Source organism: Rhynchophorus ferrugineus, unplaced genomic scaffold, assembly GCF_030347505.1.
Source record: "Rhynchophorus ferrugineus isolate W39M unplaced genomic scaffold, kcgeb_rfMv2 rfM6, whole genome shotgun sequence".
Classification (NCBI taxonomy): Eukaryota; Metazoa; Arthropoda; class Insecta; order Coleoptera; family Curculionidae; genus Rhynchophorus; species Rhynchophorus ferrugineus.
Genome location: NW_027472585.1, coordinates 21914476 through 21934633, shown reverse-complemented (window position 1 = coordinate 21934633; position 20158 = coordinate 21914476). Strand labels below are relative to the sequence as shown.

Here is a 20158-nt window from a genome sequence, read left to right as displayed (position 1 = left end):
CTCTTTGTAGAACATCTCCATACCTGAACTCTATTTATCCATACAGGTTTCAGAATCTGCGTATATAATAGCAATTTGTTATATACTGATCATTGTGACTTTCTTTCAATTGGCTGATATATTTTCCTATATTTCAATTCCGGTTCTTTTCTTTTCTTCTTTATATGTTCCTTCCAACGAAATTTTTCATCAATATTCATTCCGAGATATTTAGTTTTGTTGCAATATGGAATAATAGTATTATTTAATGTTATTGGTGCTTGTACGGTCTGATTGTTGGTGACCTGCACATGCACAGATTTACTTTCGTTAATTTTTATTTTCCAAGCTTGTGTCCAATTATTTATATTATCACTCGCCTATTGTAATTCTCGTGAGGCACTATTTTCGCCGACAGTTATAATAGCAGTATCATCAGCAAATGTAACCATCGTAATATTCTCCTTTTGTGGTATATCACAAGTGTACAGTATATAAAGCATTGGCCCCAGTACACTTCCTTGTGGTACACCTGCTTTAGCTTCGTTTATTTTAGAGTAAGTTTGTTCTTGTTCACCGGTAAACATTCTCGCTGTAATGTGCGATTTTAGTAGTTCCTTGTGTTGTTCTGGTAACATTTTCTGTAGGTTTTAAATAAGACCTTCATGCCAAACCTTATCAAAGGCTTGTGCTACATCTGAGAATATGGCTGAGCATAGTTTTTTACTTTTGTAGGCTTTTTCAATAACTTCTGTTATTCTGTTGACCTGGTCAATTGTTGTTATTTGACTCAAACTAGTGTATAGGTATTAGGTATTTTCTCTCTATGATCGCTTGTATACTTTTCAGCAAAGGTTTTTTAAAAACCTTAGATATTACTGGCAGCTCTGATATAGGTCCTTAAGTTTTTATTTCGTTTGATGACATTCCAGGTTTTGGGATCATTATAATTTCCGCCACCTTCCAAATGCCCAGGTATGTCCCAAATATTTTAATCAAAATGCTTTATTGATCAAGTTGGTCCGTTTTATAATTTTTTGCAGTGCTTCTCATGTTATTAAATCATAGCCTGGTGATTTTTCTGAGATTAATGTCAGTTTTAATACCTTTGGTTATCTCTTTCGGCGTGACCAATTCAATCATCGAATTTTCAGCTTCTATGTCCGGCAAATTATATTCAATATTAGTTTCGTTTGATTTAAAAGTTTTTTCTAGATATTCAGCAAATGCTTCTGCTTTTTGGTGATTGTCACGTGCCCAATTCCCACATAGGTCTCTTATAGGTGCACTGTGTAGACATGAGCGCTTTAGATATTTCATAGCTTTCCAGAATGAATAATAAGTTTCTTTATCAACTTAACAAAAAAGACAAGTGACAATATAAATAAGAGCATATAAACAGTCGGTTTTACTACCAATAACAATCAATAGTAATATCGTATCATATAACAACAACGCCAGGTGCCTCTGAACGAACTTTGATGCAAAATTTCGCTGGAAGAAACATATAAAAATGAAAAGGAAATATTGGTATTAAAATATAGGAAGAGTATTAGTGAAGTGAAAACTAAATCATGTTTTGTTATATTGCCATTATAAAAACAAGTACTGAAACCTATATGTACATACGGAATACAATTTTGCGGATATATTTACTTATATTTTATAGCCAATTTAAAAAAATCCAGTTATATCGCTTTTGTATACATAATATTGCCAAACTATTATTAAAAACTTTTTTCTGCGTAAAATTCGATGCTTGATTTATTTGAAAAATTATTATTATACAAAATGCAACAATTTAAATATGATTTCATTTTCTATACCAGAACTTGCTCTTATGTTAAAAATTAATTGTATAAATAGCATTTATTGATTTATTCATTTTTACATTTTTCTATGTTCTGGAGTAAGCCTAACAAAAAAAATTATTCTAGTTCTTGTTATAATTATTTTGGAATATATAGTACTGCCAAATTTACTAGGAAATCTTTATAATCTAAACACATACTCATCATATCAGGTCAGTATATACAACAGTGATTGCTGTGGAATATGAATGAACCCAGTTATACCCCGGTAAGGTTATAATACATACTCGAGAACTGAAAATATTTTTTTCGATGCATGAATGTAACATTTTCTTGAAGAGAAATTTAAGTCCCACGCCCTTCAGTTAAAAGTTATGCTGCTGAAGAGTACATTATTGAGTTTAGTAATACAAGCATCTAAAAGAGGAAAAACAATTGGTCCATTTTTTGGTATTGTATATTGCGTAATGGAAAATACGTTCCGTACCCTTTCGAGACGCTCGAAGGAAATTTAATAATGGAAAAGAGCTCCGAAGGTGACATTTTATCTTAATTCCCCGTTTAAATGAAACAATAATGTCTTAAAAGTTTACGGCGAAGGCTCCATTAAAAGTTTCATATGTAAACGAGTGTGTCGTTAATAATTGAGCAAAGCTCAAATGGTACGCCATTAATAAGTTATTTGTTTGCGCTAAAAGGGAATTAGACTTTGACGGAATTCAATTACACGATGTATCGTGGAAACTGGCTTCCATTTACATGCGGATTTCAAAAGCTTCTAGGATTTTTGTAACGAATTATTCAGTGTGCCAGGGGATTACTTCAATTTGGTGGTGAAAATTACCATTAGAGAAACATGAGAATATTCAGTCACATCTTACACAAAAAGAAAGCTATAATGTGTTCGACTTATTCACCAGATATTATACCTATATTTTGATTAAAGTATCGAGGCTTCCAAATACTTCTAACTCTGCACTCTGCTTATGAGAACTAAATTTACTAATCTTTAAAAATTAATAAAGTTGGATTATTTTTCTGTCCGTAATATTATTCATGTAAAAATATGTCAATTTATTGTAAAACTATACAAAACATAGCAAACTCGTGTCATCAAAATCTATGACATCACTGTTTTGGCTTTAACATATAACAAAATTTTAATGCAAATAAAATAACTAAACAAAAACGCTAATATTAACGTTATAAAAAGTAGTGTGTCTTAACATTATAATTTATAAAATGAATATATTATCGAAGAACTTAAATAGTTAATTATATAGTCACAATTGTTTGTTGTGCGGGGTTATTAAATAATTATTCTTGAAGACAGTTACTAAATTGTTAATTTTCAATCTATCAACAACTTATTCACTCTTCCATATTTTGCCAATTTCTTCTTCCATGTGTTTCATGGAATTAATTCAAACGGAAGGTGTTATTTTGGACAAAATCTGTTTTCATAAGTCCTTTTCATATGTTACTCTTGAATGCAGGTCATTGTAATAATTATTTTCCACTCCCCATGTCAATTCAATAGAATTAAATATGCAATGATAGGGGAAAGTTGCAATACCTTGTGATCATTTTTCATCTGATATAGTCGATTTAATTCCATAAAGCATATAATATCTTATTTATATAAACCAACTGACAATTTGAAATAGTTATATCTTCACCACAATGTCCTTAAAAAGGCTTATAATCTTCCCAGGAGTACACTAACGACTGCCTAGTTTTGATTTCAATAGGGATAAGAAGACACCAATTGGCGACTTGTTTTAGTTGTTGGAACCACTGTGCAGATAATACTATCAGACTTATTTTACTTGAAAACATGTAACAGAATCAGTCTATATAATTTAATTTGTCTTGATACTGTTGGGCCATGTTTTCAAAATTCTTCAAAGGATATGACCCAAACGTTATAAAGCCAAAATCAAATTAGATACGTTTACATTGTGACGTACTGACGTCATCAATTTATATTATTTTATTTATCATTTTTTAGTATTGTTAACGTACATGAGCTGAGAGCTAAAAATATTTTGTATATGTTAAGGCGTCTTATATATATGTAAAGGGTTAAAGGATTAACCAAATATTAAACACTGATGCATTGCAAGCTTATCAAGACGTAGTTATAATTCAGCAAAAAAGGCGTGGTAAAAAAAATGTGTTTGTTTTAACAGAAAATTCTACGATTTGTTATTTTTCTGACCTAAATTATTTATCATATGCAGTTTGGAAACATTTTCGCTAAATTTGTTTGGCAGTTTCGCATTAATGACAAACAAGTATATGGATTAGTAATAAAAAAATAGTTTTATTTTAAGCCAACTAATAAAGTTCTTAATAACGTTAATTAAAATTCGTTATTATTTTGGTAGATCGTGGCAGGATAGATGTTTCTTTCAAAAAATTAAAACTGTCTTAAATATTGGCAATATAAAATTTTATGATGTTGGACTAGAGTTCACAAGACTCTATATTAGTTGAATACTATTGTAGCGACCTTGATGCATGTCGAATTTTACATCGTGAAATAACGGTCTACAGAATACCCAGAAATATAATCCCAGATGTTGAACACGGGCGGGGTTCCAGCAGCGTCAACTAGAACCCGATAACGAATAGCTAGCAACCCCGAGCCGTTTATCTGGGATGTTATTGAAGGGTATTTCCATTCATTCAGTGCTCAACCATCGTTTGGTTTAGACGTGCCACCATCGACTGCCCAAGCCTCGTCTCCAGGTAACACCGCTGCCATCCGTTTTAGCTATTTGTATTTTTCACATTTTTTATATAGCGGATAAATAACGGTCACATAATGAAAACACCATTGTTTCATTTCGTTTTACCTCCATTCAGCGAGCCACATCATTTACCCTAACGTGGTGACCCCGACGTCATCTTTCTCAAAATTGGGTTTGGACTCGTGAATGGAGGGTACGTGCAACATGGTGTATTTTACTGTGGCCGTTATATTTTTTGTTTCAATATTTTTAATTCGATTCGTTTCGATTTTACCTTCAATATTCCTTTTCATTTTATTCCTATTTTTTTTCAAATTCCTTCAATATTACATTCATTCAAACATTTGTTCCTCATTAAATTTTATTTTAGTGCTGGAACAATGAAGCTTAATTTCATTTCATTAGCTCCAATTCATTTTTTAAAAATTTTTTGTCAAAATTTTCTTTCACTATCTTTTGAACTCATAGATATTTTTACATCACTGCTTAATCATCAGCGTCTCCGCTAAACATTTCTTTCGGCGCTATGTTTAAATCATAATGTCTTTCTTTGCTCGCCGTCTCCGTCATAATGGGCAGACATTTTGATTTAAAAGGCTTTGGGCAGCTTCGGAGTTGGATACCGTCGTTATTTGTTTTTTCTGAATTACCGTAACGTATGTGACTATGGATTAGTCACAGAGCAGCTCCAGAAGCTAGGTACTGATTGCAGTCACCATAGACTCGTCATGTCTTCCCCGAGGTACTAGAATTGCTAACGTTTCGTCTTCGAAGAAAATAAGTTACCACGTCGTCGAACAATCAATCCTCCCACAGCGTCGATTACGGGAGCCCTGTCCGAAAAATAGCTTATTCTCAATGTCGTCGATGGACTACATTCAAGTGCCAAAGCAACGATGAAGCAACGGTATCTGTAGGACCGGAAGATATCAACAGCCGTACCAGATCGCAACCAGACCTACCACAACCGTTTCGATTTATTATATTTTTCAAAGCCCTTTTCATGCGACACATTTTGTTTGGTATATCTTTTTTTTGTATTTGATTTTTTTTCATACATTTTTGTAATTTTGTTGCTTAAAATAAATAACGGTCACATAATGAAAACACCACTGTTTCATTTAGTTTTACCTCCATTCACTGAGCCACATCATTTACCCTAAACTATTATCACTATATATTATATTAACTGTATGTTATGCTGACTGGTGGTAAAGAGCGTTACAATTTGGTGCAGAAGAAAAGGAAATATTCGCAGGATTTATTTACAAAATTACAAGCAAATCGGTAGAACCCTAGTTTTAATTCAACTTGTAAATTATCTTAAGCCGATGGGTATACCGTAAACAGAGAAAATAGGTGCCTGATGAAGACAACCCATCAAGGGCCGAAAATATATTCAACATGGAAACTAAAAAACCAAAAACTTTTACAGCCGGTTTGGAGGCGCAGTTGTAAAGGCGATGGGACAGCCCTCCTACTGTTGCTATAGCCTTCGGTTGGAATCCTGCTGGGGCATGGTCGTAAATTTATGTTTGTGATTGTTCAAAATTTGTGAATATTCTAGGCAAGAGTATAAAATCCGACAAGGAAAATGATCCCAGTCACGCCAGTAACCAGGCTGGGTAAGACCGGATATCTTCTGGGATGATTTCTAAAGTTGGTCCCTCGCCAGTCGATAGGCTTTAATGCTGAGGACCGTGGTTCGGGGCCCACGTTAAACTGTAGGTCCAATCCAGATAAACCCATACTTGGTAAATGGAGACTTTAATATATATAACAAAAAAATTCTACAAACGCGGAATCAAAATCAAGCAAAATTGTTCCCTACCAAGGTTAATATTTTTATTTAAATATTACCCTGAAAAGCTTTTATTAAATATCACTGTCTATTTATTTTAATTTGCAACATTCATATTACTATAAACCATTGCATATTCCTGCTCTCCGCGTAATGTAACGATATGATTAATAAAATATTTAAATTAACTAAACATTAAATTGTATGGTTCTCTGCTATATTTAAATATTACGTCAGGTGCTACTAGAATAATAACGATATTTTTGCCAAATTGTATGCCCTAATAATGAAGTTTAATATTATAAATTGAATATATCTATATATAAATAGGTAAAAATAAACAATTATTTTAAAGGATTGATTTTTCAATATTTTATAGCTGAAACTAAAATAAATAATTCTCCGGTGAATAATATTGTACAAATTTACAGCTTCAAAACTAAAAAATTATATTTCCTATTAGAATCCCTTATTTATTTCCAATAATATTGACGTGTTCACTAGCATACTCATAGTCCATTCATTATGCGCTAACACATAGTGCCTTTACGCGATTGAGATATTGGCACGATGAAAAAATATCAGAGATGACCTTTTCAGCGTATCTTCGTTTCCATTGTCATTTCTAAATATTTTTTCATTGTCATAATGTGGACAAATTTAGTTTCAATAAATTTAATTTGGCATTGCTTGACCAATCTCTTAATTTTTACTACAGACCCTTCTAAATTTATTATTACTCTTTCATGGTTGTAACCTACAGATATTGGGTAGAATGGTCGAGAACTGTAGCTATTGCATAATGTTCTACTTCCGGTAACCTTCTGAAGTATATGACTAATTCTTATGCTTACAATACTTGCCACCTTCTGGTTTAATTTTAGACTTCGTAAGACCGACAGACCAACTAACAGACTTTTCTTTCCTTGATACCTTTTAATTATGTTATGATACCCATTTATGATACGACACCTTTATGATACCCAGATCTAAAACAAGATTTTTTACAGTGCCACCAAGAATACATCAGGTAACTTCAAAAGGACGTGTCGAAGTGAAGAAAGGATCCACAGTTCGCCTGGAATGTAAGGCCTCTGGAAATCCGGTGCCTAAAGTGACATGGTCTAGGAAGAACAACCTGTTACCTGGTGGCGAACAGACAATGACGACTCCTGTTCTTACGCTTGATAAAGTGGACAGACACCAAGCAGGGATTTATGAATGCGTGGCTACCAATGGTGTTGGAAACGACGTCAAAGATCAGATATTGCTGCATGTGTTATGTAAGTACTTGTTGATAAAAGATATTGTAGCAGATATATTATTTACTTTAGTGTTTCATAATTATTTATCTAATAGGTCTCTATATTAAAACCGCGTTTACCTTCAACAATTTGCCTCTTAAATAAATCATAATAACGAGAACTCACGAAAACTTCCTTTGATATTAGTTGAGGAAATTGTATCTAATCAGCTTTAAAATACCATTGTATCTAGTCACCTTAAAAATATATTTTAAATAGCTCTGATCTCAATAGTTACTCAATAAGATGCTTCTTAAAGCTAGTGCATGCGAAAAGTCCTGAAAGGGACCCCTCTAATATCTCAAAAAAACTTTGTTAAAAATGTAAGGTAAAGTAAAGTAAAAGTCTTTACACATTGGATTCTTCATCTCAAAAAAAACATTACGTGGGAGCAGTATTAGTTACAGAAATGATATTCATGAAACAATTCTCTATGTTGGTTCAAACAATACGTCTTTTCCGATTTTTTTTTAAATAGAGATGCTTTGTTATAAGTGTTTACAGTAACAGTATACTTCAACAAAGTGAAATCGTAAAAAAATATTTGCACTTTTCCGGTATTCTGTAAAAATATTTTAATTAAATTTGCACGTGAATTTCTATTCACTGATATAAACTACTTTATTTATGTTCACAAAATTTACATGTGGTTGACCGGAGGATGGACTGGGTTATGCGAAAATGGTACAGGAAAGGAACAAAATAAATAAGACGAAAGAGGCAAAAGATAGAGGCGTTGTCGTACTGGTCTTTAATATCCTGAGACTATATAACACCAATATTCTAGCGTTACCAACAGCAGAATTATGTACGGACGCACTTATGGTGACCTAAAACCATCTTTATATAATAATAAAAATTATTTTAATTTATTTATAATAATAATGATAATAATTTCCCGGAATCGATTTGTCTACTGTAACTGATATAATAATTATTAAAAAAATACTAGAACTTTTAAAAAAGAACTTGAAGAATTAAAATGAATGATAATTCCAAGCACTCTAACCATGAAGTTTGGTGGAATATTGAAGAACAATATGTAAAAATACTATTAGTATAACACTGGACAAGAAACTTAATATATTCAGGTAATAATCCTACAATTCTAATAATCTAAGAATATCCAATAATAGCACATCCAGTTAGAAATTGGGAGCATAGAATTATTAGCCTATATTATTATATAGTGCGCTATATTTTCATTAGGGACCCTTACGCCATCGATATACAATAGAGTGTAATCTTATATATAAAATTCGTATGTCACAATTTTCGTTCCCATACTCCTTGGAAACGGCTTGACCGATTCTTATAAATTTTTTTTATGCAAGTTCAGTAGGTCTGATAATCGGCTACTATCTATTTTTCAAATCCCTAAGTGATAAGGGGTGTCCACCCCAATTCTTTATTTTTTTTTTGATAATTTTGTTTCATTATGTGGCATTAAAAATACATACAACCCTAAATTTTCATTTTTCACCTACCCCTGCTTCCCAATAGTCATTTTAATAATTTTATCATTTTTATAACCGCTCCATAACATCAATCGTTAGTGTGATCAATGATCAGTTAATTAAGTGATTTACATAACCTCTAAAATACTCAACATGTATAGGAGTTCCCACAAACAACGGCTAATGAATTGTAAGTATAAATTATTTTTATACGATTATTATAAAATCAAAATTTATTCTTTCTTATTTGTAACGAAAATATTGTTGAAGCGAATTCGGTGAAAGGTAGATTTTTTTTGTTAGACTTGGGAATTTTTTTTGTGTTTACTTATAAGAGCTCTAACTTCTAGAGAATTTTTCTAACAATATGTATTTTCGATATAATTAAGAAAAATAATTTTTCACTATCGTGAAACTAGCTAATATTTACATGCATATATATAATGTAATCAAAGATAAAATAAATTATTAATATAATAATTTTCATCACTAAATAATTCAATCAGTTCTATTTATGTGTGTTTTGTATTGTACAGTGAGCAATGCCAACAATTCGCAAAGAGGCTAATTTGAGCCATGATACAAATTGATCTAGAAGCATTCGAAATAGAAGAGCCCAAAGAACCGAAGAACAAGTTCAGAAAGAAAATATTGGAGCGCGCGAACAAGTTCAGAAAGAAAATATTGGAGCGCGCGTGAGAATGGCGCATCAAGAACAAAACAAAGACGGGCTAACAAAAAATATTGTTCACGCTGTAGCATTAAGAGATTAATATTACGTAATGATTTAATGATATAAATAATTATTACTTAAAATAAATTATAATAAATTAAAAAAAATAATGTTTGGTATTTTGTTATTTTTATATTCCCTCATTGTTCACAGCGCTCCATACTTTTTTCACACATATACCACATCGTTATACACTTCCAATAAGTTTTTTTTTCTACACTAGAAATTCTCCAGAAATTATTTAATTACATGGCAATACAACGTTTGCCGGATCAATTAGTTATATGATAAAATTATAAAAATAATATATAAATAAGACACATACTCGTAATACAAGTCGTCCAGTGAAACCAAAACAACTCGAGCGCGTATTTGGAGAATTTCAATGCACATTTAAAATTTCACAAATTCTAACGTTTTTTATTAAAATCCTTTTTATTGCAGAAATAACTTTTATTCCACGTAAATACATTAAATTTCATTTAGTTTATTCTAAAAACTGTTGCGTCGTTTAACAAAATACAATGAAAATCTAATCTATTTCGGTACTAAAACATCTATATCCCCGCTGCTGGATGAGCTCAAGTACTACATCCTCATTATAATTATTTCTAAGTTGCCTTTCGATTCATATATCAACCAACCACATTAGCGATGAACTGCATGACAGTTCAGGTCGCGGCGATCCACGCGAGGGGAGGACTATTATTTAGGGGAGTTGGTAACCGCGTAACGATAAGTAATGGACCATGAATTCATTGCGATATATCTGTGCGTGAGTTCAGTGTCGCGATAGAAAATTTACGGCTGATGTTGTTGTCTGTATGTTACGTCCGAATCGCCCCAAAAGGTCGATGAACCGAATTTAGATGTAAACTGTCTTGTTTCTACCCCGATATCGACTAATACGGAATTGATTTCGTTGTTTAAGTCCATAGGGGGCATCGTTTTATTCAAATGTGGACTGCACGTGGGTCCAAAACTGATTTCAGTTCACACAATTCCTATTTCTAGACATCGTTTTAGTTATACACGAATTAGGTGGAGGAGGAGCACACAAATTCTATAAAGGCTGCTAAAACTTACATTTAAGTAATTCGCAGTCCTACAAAAGATCTTTATTTTTAATTAATCTTATTAATATATTAATTACTATCTCTAAGCGACACTTTTTTTATTTAAATCATCATTTAATTAATCTGTTTCTATTTCTGTTTATGTAAAATGTAAGTTATATTTTATAAATATACTGGACCGCTTATTTTCATATGACTACATAAACATAAACTTATCAATATTTTTCTTATGTGTTTTTTGAAATGATAACTGGTCAATTGAAGAATCCCCGGCCTGATACATAGATGGCGCTACTAGAATTAAATCCATATGTTTTTTAGTTATCCCTAACCCTCAAAAGATGCGTGTATAAACTTGACAGATGTGGGATCATTAGCTTGTGAATTATAGCATTTTGAGTGAAGCAACTTTTTTTTTATTGTGAAAAATAAAATGGATAAATAGGAATTTCGAATATTGATAAAATATTGCTTGAAGGGAAAAAATATAGTTGAAGCAAAAACTTGGCTTGATGCCGAGATTCCGGACCCTGCCCCAGGAAAATCAACCATCAAGGATTGGTATGCTAAGTTTAGACGTGACTAAATGAACACCGAAAACGCTGAACGCAGTGGACGCCCAAAAGAGGCTGTTGCCGAAGAAAACCTTTAAAAAATCGACAAAATGGTTTTGAATTGCCATAAATTGGAATTGAATGAAATAGCAGACACTCCAAAGATATCAACTGAACGTGTAAATCATATCATTCACGAGCATTTGAGTATGAGTAAGCTATGTGCAAATTGGGTGCCACGCGAGCTCACTTTTGACCAAAAACAACGACGAGTTAATGATTCGGAGCAGTGTTTGAAGATGATCGAGCGTAATAAACCCAAGTTTTTGCGTCGACATGTGACAATGGATGAAACATGGCTCCATCGTCACTCCGAAGTCCAATCGACAGTCATCCAAGTGGACTGCACACGCGCTCCAAAGCGTGGGAAAATGCAACAGTCGGCTGGCAAGGTTTTTGGCGCCTATATTTAAGGATGCGCATGGAATAATTTTCATTGGCTACCTTGAAAACAGAAGGATTATCAACATCGACTATTACATAGCCTTATTGGACCGCTTGAAGGACGAAATCGCTGAAAAACGGCCGCGTTTGAAGAAAAAGAATGTGCTGCTTCACCAAGACAATGCACCGTGTTGCAAGCCTGTGAAAACGATGGCAAAAATCCATAAAATGGGCTTCGAATTTCTTTTTCATCTCCCGTATTCTCCAGATCTGGTCTCTTGCGATTATTTCCTGTTCTCAGATCTCAAAAGAATGCTCGCTTCGAAGAAATTTTCGTCGAATGAAAAGGGTATTACCGAAACTGATGCCTATTTTGAAGCAAAGGACAAATCGTACTAGAAAAATAATATCGAAATGTTGAATGGTCACTATAACCAGTGACCATCACCCTTGGAGGGAACTTTGCTGATGCCAAAAAAATGTTGACGACTTTCATTCGATATATGTCAACGCAAATTCTGTTTACAACTCGAGATCTCTGAATACATAAAATAGGAATATAACAGGCCATAATTAATATTTAATATTAAGACATCTCATAAAAAGTATTCCAAAGTAATAAAATACAAATTGGCGAACTCCGTGACATCATTACTTTATTAACAAAGGATATTACAAAGTTATTTTATTTAAAAATACATCAAAAGAAACTTTACGGTCCTTAATAAATATCAGTAAACAATCTTCTTTTCCATTTTACGGAGATTTTACAGATTTTAACATTTTATGTTTTTCTTCAGTTAATTCGAATTGAAAGGTCTCGTAAAGGTCAAAGCTTTAAAATTGTGTTTAAAAATAGAGAAACAAGGTTCGAAAAGATTTAAGTAGTTATGAATTTCGAATATACCAATATTATATATAGCATTTTTTATTATATATATATATTTTTCATGATATATATATATATATATATATATATATATATATATATATATATACATATATATATATGTTATATATTATATATTATATATTATATATTATATATTTATATTATAAACGATTTGTTAATTTGTACCTATTATTTTTTAACTTAACTTCTTATTTTAATTTAAAATTTTTCATTTGACTTTCTTTGTTACACTTAAAATTACGCCAACTAGATTTACTAAATAGAATTACATAAACATAATTCTTGACCTGATAGATCAATACTGATTTCCACTTTAGTTCACAAGTTCCCAACATCTCACAAATTTATTATAAATTTATTATGAAATTTAATTGAACAAACAATGTTAATAAATCAATAAGACAGCAACGAGAAACTAATTCCGGTAAATACGGCGATTATTGCAATTGTTCTTAGGATTTATGTGTGATGAAAAATATATTAATTTGTTTAGTAAATTAACAATTTTGCACCGAATTTTCTTGCTCAATTGATCCAAAATGTCCTATGATTATTTGCTTTAATTGCTTTACAGATTGTCTGGCAATTCGCTGAACAACATTTCCTTACCTTCTCAAAAACCTGATGCGAACTCCTTCTTTTAATCGTATTTGGTTTTTAAGCCAAAATACCAAGGTTAGGATCTTGTTTCATTTTAGTACCTATTATAATGACACATCCAAATATTATATATAACAATAAAATGATAACGCTGTATATATCTTAATATACAGGGCTATTCCGATAATCTACATCGAATATGTTTTATTCAATAGGGCCAACAATAAAAATACTTCAAGATTAGAAATAGTTAAGGAAAATATTACTAACCAACTCTTACTTTGATACATTTGTGCCTCGAAATTCTTTTAGGAAATAGTACATATCAGATGTCAAATCAGATATAGATAGTTAGAAATCGTTATAGATTTTAAACTTAGTTCTGTATTTTGCTGAATATTGTGTTGACTTTTTCTTTAAAAACTTACTTTTTGAACTTTTTCAATACATTCTTAAATTAATTGTAAATGTAAAAAAATATTTTTATTATTATACCAGAATAGTATGCTATACAATTTATTAAATTGCTATCAAGAAACATTTTCTATATATACGACTATAGCAAATTTTATTTCACCTACACTACTCTTATTATAAAAATAGGGGACCGGCAAGAGTCATGTATGCTGACAATTATTTCATTTTAAAAAGGTATTTATTGAGAATAATTGGTACAATACACATTCATCAACCAATTTTCCACAATTTTCTACAGTTTTTTCGTATTTCTGGCATCATATCGATATCGTGTTGAAAGGATAGTGGTGATTTAGTAGCAATCAAATAATCGACTCTCTTCTTCATAATTTCGAAACCAGGACTAACCATACTGCATCGATCTCAACAAATTGTAATTAGAATATGCTATATTTGGTGAGCACTCTGGATGCTGCAGAAAATCCTATTCGAACTGTGACACTCTAACCTATTTCATTCAGTTTTAGCAGCCCGTAACATGCTACATCTTGGTAAGACCTTGGTAATTTAATTAAACAGCGAGGGGGAACTAAATATTGTAAATAGGGTGTATAGAACAAGTTTTCTTATTATTTATGTGTGATGAAATCTACATTATTCTGTATTCTTCTGTAAAACAAGAGTTTTTTAATGAATTTTCTGATTCAACCGATCGAAGAGTTTCCATAATTATATGTGTTCATTGCTGCACAAGCTGGCAAGAAATTTTATTTTAGTACCTATTATGATGACGCATGTAAATATTATCCATGGCGGTAACGTATCCATACTTTCGTTCAGATTTAACAGCCTGTAACTTGCTACACCTTGGTAAGACCTTGTAGTAGGACTGTATATCTTACAGTAGATCATACGGTATATGTAATACTTTAGCCATGAATACATGAGCTTTTTTGCTTTACAAGTCCATATTATCATATTGAAATGGTTAAAAAGGCACATTGTGTTAATTTCCCCTCTTTTTGAATATTTCTCTTTCTTCCTTAAAATTTTGAGCTAAATTTTCGTCCATAAGTCTTGCAGTTCGTTGTCTTCGAACTTTTTTTCAGACCTTTCTTCTATATTACAAAGTAGGTTTAGTAAGCAGTTTCTAAAAGCATTTTATGGGCTTTGGAAGCATGTTTATTCAAATCCAACAACAAAGGTAATGAATATAGAAATAGAGTTTTTAGTATTCCATGACAAGCGTCTGAACACACAAAATAATTCAATAATATCAAAAGAAAAATACTTATTTTATACAGAGAAACGTCAAATCCTTCGAATTTAGTAGTTAGATTAGGTTGTTCAACAATTATATTTACTATGAAAAATGTGTCGCATAATTTAGAGCTACTAAATAAAATTATACCTATTAATTTTTATCAATATAAAGCGGTTGTGACTTATTTAAAGTAGTGTTTGTTGTACCTTTTAATCGAGGAATAAATAACTATAATATAAATTTTAAAATACCCAACATATAAAGGCCTGAAAAACAAAAGTAACGTAATATATACAAGAGTGTTGTTTGCACCAGTCTCTATTTCGGTGTTTTCATGCTCAGTGTCGTGTCATGAGATAAAAAATGACGGTGTTTTGTAGCAACCGGCGGGAGTGCCGCGAAACAGTTCGTTATAGAATTCGCTTCTTGAATATTCATATCGCTGAATGTTCAGTTTTCGGACTTCTGCGTTCCGGTTCCGAATGTGATATATAGGATTTGGTGTAAGGACTTTTTGTTTCCGTACAATCGATTCCGGCTGAAATATATCCTTTTGCCAGAAAATATGTCGACGGTAAATGATTTAGCGAAGTTTGAAATATATATTAATATTTGCTTTATGAAACATGGTTTATGAAATTTACTTTTTACTATTATCTAACAAAAACTCTTTTAAACCTCTTATATATTTATAACTTGATAGAACGCTCCTTTATTTATACGTATAGTTTAAATGTCATCTGTCTTTTAATTTGTTTACAGTGCTCAGTGTTGTCCATTCATCTCAAATATGTGCAATTCATCAGCAGCTTTAACTGTGAAATATAGAAAATAATGGCTGGAAAACTGAAACAGAGCAGATTCCTCAAAAAAATAATAAATTTGAAATAGAGGTCTTACCTGATATGTTCCTCGCTAACACATCTTTTATAAAACTCATATTATCACCACTAAGTACCCATTTTTGGTATCTGGAAGCCATACTGATATAAAATTAACTTAAATATATCGTTATTTTAAAAATAAAACTTTTAGATATCAAAACGAATTTAAACAATTTTGTTTTAAAATGTTAGACATTATAAACTAATAATGGATTAAACAAAAGTACAACAAGGCCTCCCCATCAAAAAAAAGGTTAATAAAATCACTTAAAACTCATTATTTAAACTCGAAAAAGATGGAACACATTCAGGTAAGATTAAAAAATGATCAAATCTGAGGCAAAATTGCAAAAAAAGAATGAATATATTTTTATTAAAAACATAAATTTTGGAGTTTTCTAAATTAATAAAAACTGTTAAAACAATATATAGGCACAACAGATAACAAAGGGGAAGCTATTGTGCCTATTGAGTGTTTCCAATTATTTGTTGCTTAAATATGTATTATTATATCAAAACATTTCTAACAGTCATGTATCATGACTGGTGATTATATTGCTTTATTTAATTTTGGTAGTACATAATAGATCTTACTGTTTTGCTTCACCATTAATATTTTAAAAGTGTTGAACTATGAAGCGATAAGTTGTATTATGCTCCAAAGAACTAATCTAAAGCTCTCTAAATCAGCAGATTATCACAGGGTATCATTGGCCCTTAATGTCAAGTGAATTCACAACGGAGTCACTTTCCTTCTGTATTTATTTATTTATTTATTTATTTATTATAATTAGTTATTTAAATTAATAACAATCTATCAGCTCTGGAGTATATTACTACTATTAACTTAACTTCCAATAGTGTTCCGAAATTATCCAGAAATACCCTTTGAATTATTCACAGCTGAACTTGGCTGCTCGTATCTAGCTTGTTCCTTGTCTTGCCTATGAGATCAGCCTAAAGGAAAGCTACCCAAGAGATTTTCTTTGATATTCAATCCAATATATCTCAGAAAGTCTAATTACTCGTTAGTAGATATTAGTAGGTATTATATTATAATATGTATTTATGACATTTCTCTACAATTATTAGGACTTTATGGTGAAATGAAAAGTCCATATTAAATTTATTTCAACAGAAGTTATATTTTTATATTTCAGTTCAGTTTTCTAATATTCTATCGATTTTCCTTTTTTTGTGCAATGAATTAACTCTCCTTTTGCATCAAGATCCATCTGAAAATACTTGTTATGCGTTATGGCTATAAAGTATGTTTCTTGAATATTCCTAGGAGTTATATTTGATCGTTGGCTCATCTGAAAGCACCACAATGCCAAACTAAAAAATCGGTGTACTAATGATCTTCCTATGCTGCGATTACTATGGAATCGTTGTACAGATGCTAATCAGGAAACAATAATGAAAATATACCATCGATCGATGATCCTTTCAAAAATAGACTGTGGCGGTCTCCTATACAACGTTGCCTCTAACACCTACCTGAAACATTTGAGGTCATACAAAACTTAGCTCTCAAAATATCATTGGGTGCCTTCTGATTATTAGCAGCAATAAGTTTGTGGAGCCTTACATCTACCATTCCTTTCACTTACCGCCGAAGATCACCTTAAGTTTTCGGTAAGATCGATTGCACTGCTTTCCGCCACCTGCCTGGTGTTCTGTCCGTGTACCTAGCACTTCCTCCATTATGTTTGATTTGCTTTCCGAAGCTAGATTTAACTCCTTTTAGTTACTCCTAATTTCTCCTTCGAATACTGTAGTTAGCTGGAATGATTCTTTGAACGGAAGTAATATCATTCATTAGTCTTCAAATCCTTAAGTCCCTTACTATCACTATTCCTGACATGGATATTTGGGAATGAATAAGCAGATGCCGCGGCAAGGTCTGCCATCTACTTTGAAATCCGTATCGACAAGATATTTGTTTACACTGATCTCTATCCCATCATCAGAACCTTTACTAGAGCCGCAATGCAAAGACTCTTTAACTCAGAAGATAGATTAAACAAACTCTTTGAAATAAAAGGTGATTATCAGTCTCCCTCCTGCTCCCTCTAGCCATTCCTATGCAGTAAAGCTCATCTCGTCTAATCGTCTGAAATTGGGACACTTGCTTAATGTCTTCCAGTGCTACAGTGAGCTGCGAATTCTATAGCCAATTCCCAGTCACTGGCTTCTATATTTTAAGTGAATGCCATCGCCTTTCCTCTATAATAAGATTCGGGCTGAATAATTATTTGAATATTCTGGCCGAACACAATAGAAATCGGTTGATGAGATTTTTGCAAAGTATTGATTATTATCATAGAATTCATATGAATAATTCCCTTAAATCGCACTTATTTTTATTAACTTTTATTCTCCATGTTTTCTGATTACTTTTTCACTATTACCAGGGCATTCTGCGTTTATATTGTCATTCGGTAATCTTTATATTGTTTCACTCTAATCATCCTGACTGACATACAAAAATTTAAGAATTCAGTACTAAACTTCAGTTGAATCAATCAACTCATATTAAACCTTATGGAAATACTTAGAGAGTACAAATTTTTGGGCAGACTTGCTGTTATGTCGAGTAAAACAAGTCTCAAACCGTAATTTTCCAAAACTAAAATTTCTGGGGCATAATTCGTTAAAAAGTCTTTATAACTGAATCTGAAAATAACGGGTTTTGTAATAGCTATATTAAATCTCGAACAATTCTCGATTAATGCGAACGGAGCATGTAGAATCAGCATATAACTATTTACCTTTTCACCCTGTAGCTTGGGATGATGGTCTCGAGGGTATATGTAAACGGCAACAAATCCTGAATCAGTGGTGGCTTGGGTGGACATATATCAGCTGAAGATTTAGTAGGGCGTGGCGTATAATGGATAGGAAGGATGCCGTGGCCCAATTTAAGTCAGTAATCCGAAAACTATTTGTATATCCTTTTTATTTGCAAATAAATTGACACTAAACGCCCGGAGTGATGTCGCTAGATGCTCCATAAATAAGCTTTAGACAGATTAGACGTAAACGCTTTATTGTTCTAGCTTTAGTACGCTCAATGCATTTCTATTCAAATATATTACAATTTGAACATATAGAGTGCGCACCTAAGTTTTGAAGGCTAGTTGGACATTACGTTATATTTAAGAAATTGATATAGTATATGATGATAGAGTATATAAGTATTGTGCGTTATTTTCTATGACGTTTCCACACCGTTTTGGATACCATACGGATTTTGCTTTAACAAAATTTAATACTGCAGATAACGTAGGACACCCTATACGAGTCCCTTTCATACTTACACAAGTTTTATTAATTATGCAGGATAAATCTGGCTTTAAAAATTTTAAAATAACTTTAGCAAAGATTTTGAAGCTTTTAGCTATTTTTATAGAGCTCAGCATTATTTTTCATCATTACTTTAAAAAAACGAAATTAGTAGTCTCCTATGTTTGTTCAAGGATCTTGATCATATGCTACAAACAGTAAAAAATCTCCAGGAATAATTCCTGGTTAGGTAAAAAGACAGCTTATACTTCTGTGAGATTACACGTATTGATTATTATGTAGGAAAAAATAAAAAAATGTGAGAATAGTGTCAAATTCTATAATTTCGTGTTTAGAAATAAAATTGTCGGAATGTTTTTTTTCTTGGAGCGAACGAAACAATGTTACAAATGTTGAATTGCATTAGAACATAAAATTTTCTTAACCTAAACAGAAAACGGCGCATATAATTTTAATTGTATAATTGAAAAACTATTTTATTACTATAAATTACTACGTTAATTGAATAAACTTATGCCTTTATAACACTTATGGCATTCGTCAACTTGTAACAATTTGAGCAGATAAAAGTGAAAAAAATATGAAAAAGGAAATAGTTACAAATTTTTACTTAAACATATGTTATATCAGATAAAGAGAAGACCTTAATTAATTATGATCCCTGATATTAAGCCCATATTAAAAGGCTTTAGAGCATATACATTTTTATATGAATGTGAAGTAAACAAAATTCCACTAGTTTCTTGATAATTTGCTATTTATTAAATACATTGTAGAACAGTCTATTAATTAATTAACCGGCTATTATTAAAATGAAATAGCCAAAATATGAAAATGGAAAATAATCGTAATTTTA

General features: G+C 31.7%; 1 protein-coding gene across 2 annotated transcripts in view; it reads left to right on the top strand.

Annotated features, from left to right (window-relative positions):
* The window catches only part of LOC143197864 (limbic system-associated membrane protein-like), a 487089-nt gene that overhangs the window by 348576 nt on the left and 118355 nt on the right, over positions 1-20158 (top strand). For both annotated transcript variants that reach the window (XM_076406625.1, XM_076406624.1), the window contains exon 4: positions 7358-7630. In XM_076406625.1, the coding sequence (XP_076262740.1) occupies positions 7358-7630 (273 nt within the window). The remainder of the gene's footprint in view (positions 1-7357; positions 7631-20158) is intronic.